The sequence below is a fragment of the Leptosomus discolor genome, chromosome 11 (assembly GCF_034619465.1).
Source record: "Leptosomus discolor isolate bLepDis1 chromosome 11, bLepDis1.hap2, whole genome shotgun sequence".
NCBI classification, from domain to species: Eukaryota; Metazoa; Chordata; class Aves; order Leptosomiformes; family Leptosomidae; genus Leptosomus; species Leptosomus discolor.
The window spans coordinates 19,646,432-19,654,921 of NC_141401.1; the positions used below are offsets into that span (position 1 = coordinate 19,646,432).

At 47.8% G+C, this 8,490-nt stretch overlaps 1 protein-coding gene across 1 annotated transcript; it reads right to left on the reverse strand.

The window, feature by feature from the left end:
• Positions 1-496: 496 nt before the first annotated feature.
• LOC104341145 (C2 calcium-dependent domain-containing protein 4C) lies at positions 497-1,798 on the reverse strand. The gene has a single exon (XM_009955646.2). The coding sequence runs from the start codon at positions 1,796-1,798 to the stop codon at positions 497-499; it is 1,302 nt and encodes a 433-aa protein (XP_009953948.1).
• Positions 1,799-8,490: the final 6,692 nt, after the last annotated feature.

Below are 8,490 nucleotides of genomic sequence, written 5' to 3' on the forward strand. Positions count from 1 at the left end.
GTAGGAGAAGGGCTGATTCCCAGACAGACTCTGTATCTCTCTTTGCCCCTCCCCAAACACATTAAAACATTCATTTCTGTAATGTCAGAATGGTCTGTTCAACTGTAGTAGTACCTGGCAGCTGCAACAGAGTTCAGTGCCTGCTGGGTACCTGCTTAGGGACCAGAGTGAGTGAAAAAACAACCCTTCCACATCCTGAAAGCCATAAACAAGAACAGCTTTGACTTGGTAGCTGCCTAATCCTTTATCCTAAAGGTAAACTAGCCCTTCTGCCCTCCTCTCCTACAGGCAGAAATCTGCCCCACCGCCACCTTTTAATTTAACAACAAATACCTCACAGAGTTTGAAGTGTTAAGCAGCAAAACAAGCTGCATGAGAGTAATACCAAACAATGCAGTGCTTTAAAGTATTCTTTAAAAAAATTAAAAAAGAAAGTCAACTCAAAACTTTATTTAGTAGAAAACTTTAAGAAGACAAAACTAGTCTGTTTGAAGTATTACACTGACAACATACTCATTAAAGACAATTCCCGTTCTCCTAAGGTGTAATCCCGTTTCATACTGCACCCTTTATTCATTGCTTTCATCCTTACAGAGAGGCTGTAAAGCTCTTCCTCTGCAATGCCATCAAAGAAGAAGTCCTCATTGAAGATGGGATTTCTGCTTCTCTTTATAACAGTGCTTCTCTGCTTCTGTGTTTTCCCTGGCACCAGGGAGAAGGTGATACAGCAGTTGATGTTTTTGGGCTCTACAGAGTCATCATATAAACCCTCTGCACTGATCAGACGGATCCGCAGCCTTTCGTTCTCTGAGCAGTATTCCACCGACAGCCTCAACAGGCCTCCCTTGTCCATGACCACAGTGCTTTCTCCCACTAGTCTCTCCCGGCTGTGGGTCAGGTCCAGGGGAAAGATGGGAGAACAGGACATGCTAAAGCTGTGCGTGGCAAGCAGCCCCTCCGAGGCTCGCCTGATGGCACTGGGGCTGTTATCAGTGGAGCTGCTCTCCTCTGTGGAGAGAGAATTGTTCCTGGCCATGCTGGATTTGTTCTTGGCTTTCAGTGCTCGGCAGAGCAGTCCCTCCTGACTCTGTGTTTTGGTCAGGGAGCAGGGTCGGGGAGGTGACCTGCTGAGAAGCGGAGAACTGAAAGGAGAGGAATCGCTGGAGGAGGCGGTATCGCTGTCACAGGCGCCTTGCCTGTGCAGAGAAGGATGCCTGGGAGGCAGCCTCACAGAACCAAAGCTGATAGCAATGGGATTAGATACACTCCCTTTGCCACTGAACGTGTTAGCTCTGGATCGAGGCAGCATCAGGCTGGGCAGAGCACCCCGTGAGTCACCGTGGAAGATGGACTCCTTTCTCCTGGTGTGAGGACTCTCCAGCAAAGTGCAGAAGCCGTAGGAAGTGGGGGCTCTGGGAAAGTGAGGCAGGGACAGCGCGGCTTGAGACTGTGGGTCTGAGTTGGTGCTTTCTTCTTCCAGGGCAGGGATCTCTTCAGCACTTTCCACCTGAATGAGATGTGGCAAAGAAGAGCTGGGGCTGTAGTCAGATGAATTAAGATCCGCATCCTCTAAACTGTGGTCCTGGTGGGAGCCAGGGCCCTTAATAGGGCCAGAGCTGGTCAGCCTGGGAGGAATGCAGAATTCGGGGATTCTGTCAGGAGTGAGCACATTAGGAAAAGCGGCAGCCCCCAGTCGGCCTTTTTCAGACAGATTTTGGCCAGGTGGCAGTCCCAGGAAGGAGGAGCCAGAGAGGTTTCTGTTTTCATGCGATGCTTTGATCTTTTCCAAGAACCACATCACTGTAGCTGGGCAGGAGGTCCTCAAAGGGGAAAACCTTGAAGTACAAACCCACCTGCAGACACACAGAGATGCAGAAGTACCTGAACATCCTTCTTGGACGCAAACCAGCCAAGCAAAGCACGGAGGATGCTATTCAAGGCAGGACTGGCACAAGCCCCGTCAGACCGCAAGTTCAAAACAGCCTCCGCCCAGCACACTACCTTTAGCGAAGCCAAACAGATTTCGCCACGAGAACAGCACTAAAGAGCTGAAACAGCATCGAGCCACTACCAGGGGAAAACGTTCCCCTCTGGCAAACCCCACCGCGTTTCTCCCGCAGCAGAGGACGTACCTTGTCCAGCGCAAGCCGCTCGCTCTTTCCAGCTGCCCTCTCTCCCGCCCCCGCTCGCTGCTGACGGCCCTCGGGCACCCTCGGCGGCTGCAGCCGGGGCCACCCGCAGCCCGCCCCGAGCCGGCCCTTTTCTAGCGGCGCCGGGCGCCGCCCCCCCGCACCGCCGGCAGAGGGGGGCTGCCGGGGGGGGCTGCCGGGCCGCCCGCCGCTCGCAGGCGGAGCGGCGGGGGGAGGAGGAGGAGGAGGAGGAGCGGGAGGGATGCTGCCGCCGCAGCTGCCCCCGCCGGCGACGGCGCTGAGCAGCGGGGCCGAGCCTGGAGCAATGGGGAGGGACTTGCAGAATGAGCCTCTCGCGGGTAAAGCGCTTTTGGAGCAGCGCCCGACGCCCCCGCGGAGCAGGAGCCGCGCTTGGCACCCACTGGGGCTGCCGAGGAGCAGCCCCTCGCCCTTCCCCTGCTTCCAGTTTCGTTTTGATTAACATCTATTTACAGAGGCGTCCCAAGATTAACTAAGAAACCCAGGACAGAAGCAGAATTGTCTTGGGGCTGCCTTTCTGCTCGAGATCCTGGCAGAGTTCCAGCATCAGAGCGGTAGGAAGTGGGGATTGCGGTTTTTCAAGCTCATTTGAAAAGAACTTTGCTGCTTTTCTGCATCTGGATGTGTGTGCCCCCCCCCCCCCCCCCCCCCCATTATCCGCAAAGAACATGAGAGAAACGAGCCCTGAGCTAGTGTCCTATCACCGATACCGAGCAACAACAGACACAGGAATGCAGACGCAGTGAGGGGAGAGACAAGGAGAAAATGCTCTGGCGAGTCACCTTGAATGGGAGTATGGCTAAAGCATAGGCATGCGTGACCCTTAACAGGCGCTGCACAGAGCCAGGTGGGATCCACGAACTTTCTCACCACATTCTACAACGCAGCAGAACTTGAACGGACCTCTGTGAACTCTGTGATTACTCCAAGCTGCAAATAGGAATCTTGACTGCAAAGCCAGGAGGGCCTCCCAAACAGGTTGGCTAAATACTCCGTTGAAGCTGTATGCCCATCATGCAGCAATAGTACACAAGTAGTTTTCTGTCTTTCCTTTTCCCGCTGAAGAGTTAAAGTTCATGTTTACTGAGCGCTTGAAACAGACAAGATGTGCTCAGAGAAAACAAACCAAGCGGGTTACAGGGGCAGGGAACATTTTGAACGTGCTGAAAGATTTAGCTGGGAACACACATGTTCTGGGGCTGAGCCTTGCCTCTCTCCTGTTTGTTTTACACAAGCTAAGCTTCACTTTCTTAATAATCCTCTAGCGATTCAAATCAGAGAAAATTCTTTCTGCTGTGCTTTGTAAAAAGGTTCAGGACACCCCAAATGTCCTGGTAACCTTTCAGTTGTCAGTGCTTTTGCAGTTTACTTAAACGGGCTTACTTGGAGCATGTGTCATTCAAACAATCTCCAATCTAATTTAGAGGCTTCCAGAGGGTTTGCGCTTTCCCCTTTTCAGCAGCATGGTACGAGGGGCTATTTGAGGCACTGGGACACTCTTCTTTGGGAAGCAGAATGTCCACCACATAGCTGTTACCTGTTCAGAGCAGGCACTACAGTACTACACATGATGCATTATGTACCATAGCTTCCAAAGAGTAAGTGAGCTTTGTTCCAATATATACACCTCTGCTTTTAATACCAAAGGAAGATTTGACCCTAAAAATGCAGAAAAGGAAATGGAGCTTTTTAGTGGGAACCTTACTACCACCAGTTTCACAGAAGTAGTTGAGATACAGCAATTGTGGCAATTAGCCTCAAGTATACTAAGTCCACAGCTAGCATCAAGCAGTGGTGAAACAAGGTAGCTACCCTGTTTCAGGTGCTTAATTTCCCTTTGGTCTCTTTAGGCTTCCCCTGCAGTTAGTGAGAAGACCTAGGGTTTTTCCAGAGGGTGATTCAGAGTCTCCTGATCTCAGTTGCCTCTCTCCCTCTGGTGACTGCAAAGAGAGAGCAGGTGCCTAACAGCAGGTGATATGTATCCTCCCCTTCCCCTTCCTAATAAAGCCTGCACTTTATAGCCATTTAACAGATTGCTGATGTGCTGGGAGTTCAGGAACACTTAAGTACTCGTACATCCCCCGTGGAAATAGGCACTCAAGTGTATGATTAGCTGTTTAGCTTCCTGTGTTCAAAATGGCTTCTCTTTCCTTGATTAGCTTCAGAGCATAATTAAAAGACGCTGCCAACAAGGTTTCCTGTTGCTATAAAAAATGTGTCTGCAATAAACCACTTTTAAACCGGAAAGGACATAATTTGTGGCAAGGCTTTATTGCAGCCCCCGTGCGAGTGACAGGTGAAACCTTGGGCGCTGGCCAGGGGCTGGAGAGGCCGTGACAAGAGGAAAGAAAGCTCCTGCCCGAGCCACACGGGGCGAAGCCCGGGTTCTCCCTTCCCGTGCAGCCCCGGCCTGACCGCCCTGCGGCCCTTCCCCCGGCCCCGGCCCCGGCCCCGGCCCCGGCCCCGGCCCCGGCCCCGGCCCCGGCCCCGCCGCGCGTCCCCGGCGCCCCCTGCCGGCCGCGGCGGGGCGGGGGGCTGGCACCGCCGTACGGGGGGCGGGAGGGTCACAGGGCGGTGCCAACCAAAACACGCCGGGAACCCGGCCTGACCCGCGCCGGTTTACTGAGCGGACGTGAGTTTCTAACTCGGTGTTGAGTTCACAAGTTATTCCGTTCTCCTGCCAACAGCAGCGGTGTCCTGGTTGTTGACGGGGAAGAAGGGGCAGTTCTACGCGCTCCTGAGCACGGGGGCGTCGGGCACACACCCCCCAGCTACCGCGGCGTATTTCTGCAAACAGAGAACATCGCTGTCCCGCCCAACTGCAAGGCCTGTCCGGTGCAGCTGTTACAGTAACAGGCACCACTACCTGGAAGAAGTACACAACTCCAGAACTGTTTTCTAGGTCTTCACCAATGGCACTGACTGGTTCAAGGGCCTGGAAGTGCAAGGGGAAATCTTTCCACTCGAGTTACTGGTTTACAGTGGGTAGAGGCAGGAGATCTTTAGGGGCGGATGTCATTAGCCCTTGGATGATGCACACCAGGGGGGGTGGAGCCCTCCCTGTCCAGCCAAGACAAGTGGGAAGATAAAAAGAAGAACTTCTGGCCCTGCTGTGAAAGGGGGAGGTGTAGAAGAGAGGCATGGATGAGACAGCACACAGCAGCTTGCCATTCTTGAAGCAACAGAAATGGCTTAGTGCCACCTAAAATGTGCAAAATTTCCAAGGCTTCTCTGAGAATAAATAACCCAATTCAGTTTTATTTTTTCCTAATGAAAATAGTGCCTGCAGTTTCTTGAAAAAACCTTCAACTACCTGAGAAGCACTTTGATTTTATTTCTTTTTTTCGTTAGAGATTGATACTATGACCTAATTTATAGCACATTGATTCATTCCTGTCATTTTGACAAAGGTCAGCTATATCTCTTAGCGGCCTGCTCACCGCTTCTGGCCTAAATAGTCGCTCTGCATTGCTTGTATCATAACACAAAGTAGTCAGAGTTTCTGCAAATCTAATCTGAAAACTTTCCCTTTCTTCTCTCATTTTGTATCACATAGTAGCTTATATTTTACCTTATCAGCAAAGGCAAATTTCTGCATAGTTTTATGAGAAGTGTCCCTGCTCCCTTAAATGAACAAATGAAGGAACAGATGCCCGCATGCTGCTTGGCAGCAAGAGCACAGGAGTGGCGGGGCCCTTCAGGCTCTTTGGGACTTTATGCAAAGCATCTCAAGCGCCTTGTGTCACAGCAGTATGAACTGTAAAAATCTAAAGGTACAAACTAAAGGATTTGATCTTTCTAGCATATTACATGGTTCTGTGATGAGAAGATGACATTTGCCATGCAAAATCCAAGAAGGTTATGCTGTCCCTAATTCCACTGCCACTGAAGTCGGCAAAAAAATCTCTCAGGGTGAAGTATAGGACTATACAAAGATCTGCCCGCACTTGGCTTTAAATGCCTTTCCCTGTCTACAACGGAAAGACACCCAATTCCAGGCAGCATCCACTTTGTTTATATTTCAAATCTGAAAACATAGTTTCATTATTTCATCTGCATGATGTTACATTTCTTTTCCCTGCATGCTTTCCAGGTTTTAAGACCCCATAACGCAAGACCCAGCTTCCAGCATGAAGTGTACTTCAGACAAAGCATGATGGCCAAGGCCGACAAGATTCAGATGCTATTTATGGAAGAGTCAGTCTAGCATTTTAATCGGTTAAAGAAATATTTTCCCCTGCAACAATTTGGTGCCCAGGAGCAGACAAACTGCTCCAGTCTGTTTTCGCTGTCACACATTTTGACCTGAAGGTAGAGTCTAACTGTTACTAACAGCAATTCCCATGCTCAGCTGTGTAAAGGAACCCTCTAAGCAGGCATGAATATGTATAAAGCTGGGAGAAAAGAGATAATAGCTCTAATGAAAAGGGGAATTAAGTCTTTCTTGAATTTTCTGTGTTTAAGCAACCTACCAGTAACGACTAACATTCCTTCTGAAACTGCTTATCTCCTTTAAAGCATAAATGGCATCATATGGGAAATATTTTATTCCATTCTCTCAAATACAAATAAGAGTTTGTCTAGAAACGTTCACCAGCAAATAATAGAAATTTCTGATTAGCCTCATTCCTTATTTCCTACCCAATCAGCTTGCTTGCTTACATTGCTGCTACTGTACGAGATGTTTAGTACTGATGTTACCTTGAATGATAAAAGATGTCTCCACCGAAATATATCTACTTCACTTATCAACAGTTAGTAATTCTAAACACTCATCAGAAATGTTTTGCCTAGATTTTATTCTACTTGTGAAGCATAAAAAACAACATACTATTTCATTGTGGAAGTTCAGTTTCTATAACGGTCACGAACAAGAGGGCACACTCCTGGCATAGAGCAAGTTCTACAAGAAAAAAGGAGCTAGTCACAATGAAAAGCAGATAGCTGGCTTTGGATTGATGGAGTACCTGAAGGCAACTTGACTGGATGATAAAATTAATTCTTGCTTATCATTGCCCTTCTTGAAAGAGATTTGAAAGTTTTGGCTTAAATGAACATCAGTGATTTAAGTGCCTACAGTCAACAAAGCCTGGGGAACAGGGTGCCTTTTGAGGGCAAATAGTTTTTTTCAGCATTCCTTATGTATCTACAAAGTCAGTACAAATTCAGACCAACAGGATACGCAGATTCTGGATATGCATAGTCTCTTCTGTGGGTCAGTTTTAGATCTCTTACAACAGTCAGGTGAGTTATGACACCTGAACTCAGGTAAAACACAAAGAAATAGAAGGTTTTGGTGTCACAGAGAACACACACATCATAGAAAGCATCATACATACATAGCAGCTTCATGGATTTTACTCAGCAACAAATCCAAATTTAATGCCAAATATTCAATGAACTGGAGCAATGTGCTTATGCAATATACCAGGTTATCAGGCTTGTCTTTGTCCAGTGAAAGTAAAAAATGATTTATCATGGGAAAATCTTTATGCAATATTCCTGGTGAGAGCTGGAAACATTGAATAGTCTCAAAAAATGCCAGTAAGAAGCTGAAAATCAGCTTGAGGTGTAGCAGTATTGCTGAGAGAAAGCCTTAACATTTTTTTTCTAGAATATAATGGTGCAACTATCTTAGGGTCTACAGAATTACTTAGATTCAAATGGGTATTTGTGGTTCAAGTTTTCTTTGTAATGCTACAATTTTCCGTTGGTTTAATGACAGTGTTTCTAATTGGTTTGATAGGATTTTTTTTCCACTCACTGTTCAGCTGCAGTTATAACGCTGCGGCCAACATGGTACTAACAAGCAGTACAACGGACTAGAGAGCTGTTACGTACAAAGATCACTCCAGACATTAATGGAAAAACAGATGCATCTTTCACAACAGTGGTGTATAAAGAACTCAAGACTGCCTGTAACTTCGTCAAGCACTTGTAGCACTGCAGGAAAGAATGGAACTGGAAAAATATTTTGAAGGCTATCAGGATCATGTAATGTATCACACAACAGGTAATTCATTATCTACATTTCCCATGCTTGGAGGGAAACCAGCCAATTACCTGGAAAAGCAAGCTTCTGTGCATAGATAACCAGGATAAAATTCAACACCAGAGTGGATATTCTAGCATCATCAGAGGGTTTAACAGACACCCGATTAGCCTGGGCAGTTTAGGTAAGCTGATGCAAGGATCTTAAAGAAAGCTGGAACTGGATTGAGAAAGGAAGAAAACAGAAGAGACAGAGACTGATTGAAAGAGATATGATGGGCATAATGGCTCTGCTTGTTCTGCTTGCTTCTGAAAAAAAAGGGGGGCTTTG

Bases quoted from the DNA above. Each gene is read 5' to 3' on its own strand.
- LOC104341145 (XM_009955646.2), bottom strand. From the start codon at position 1,798: ATGTGGTTCTTGGAAAAGATCAAAGCATCGCATGAAAACAGAAACCTC.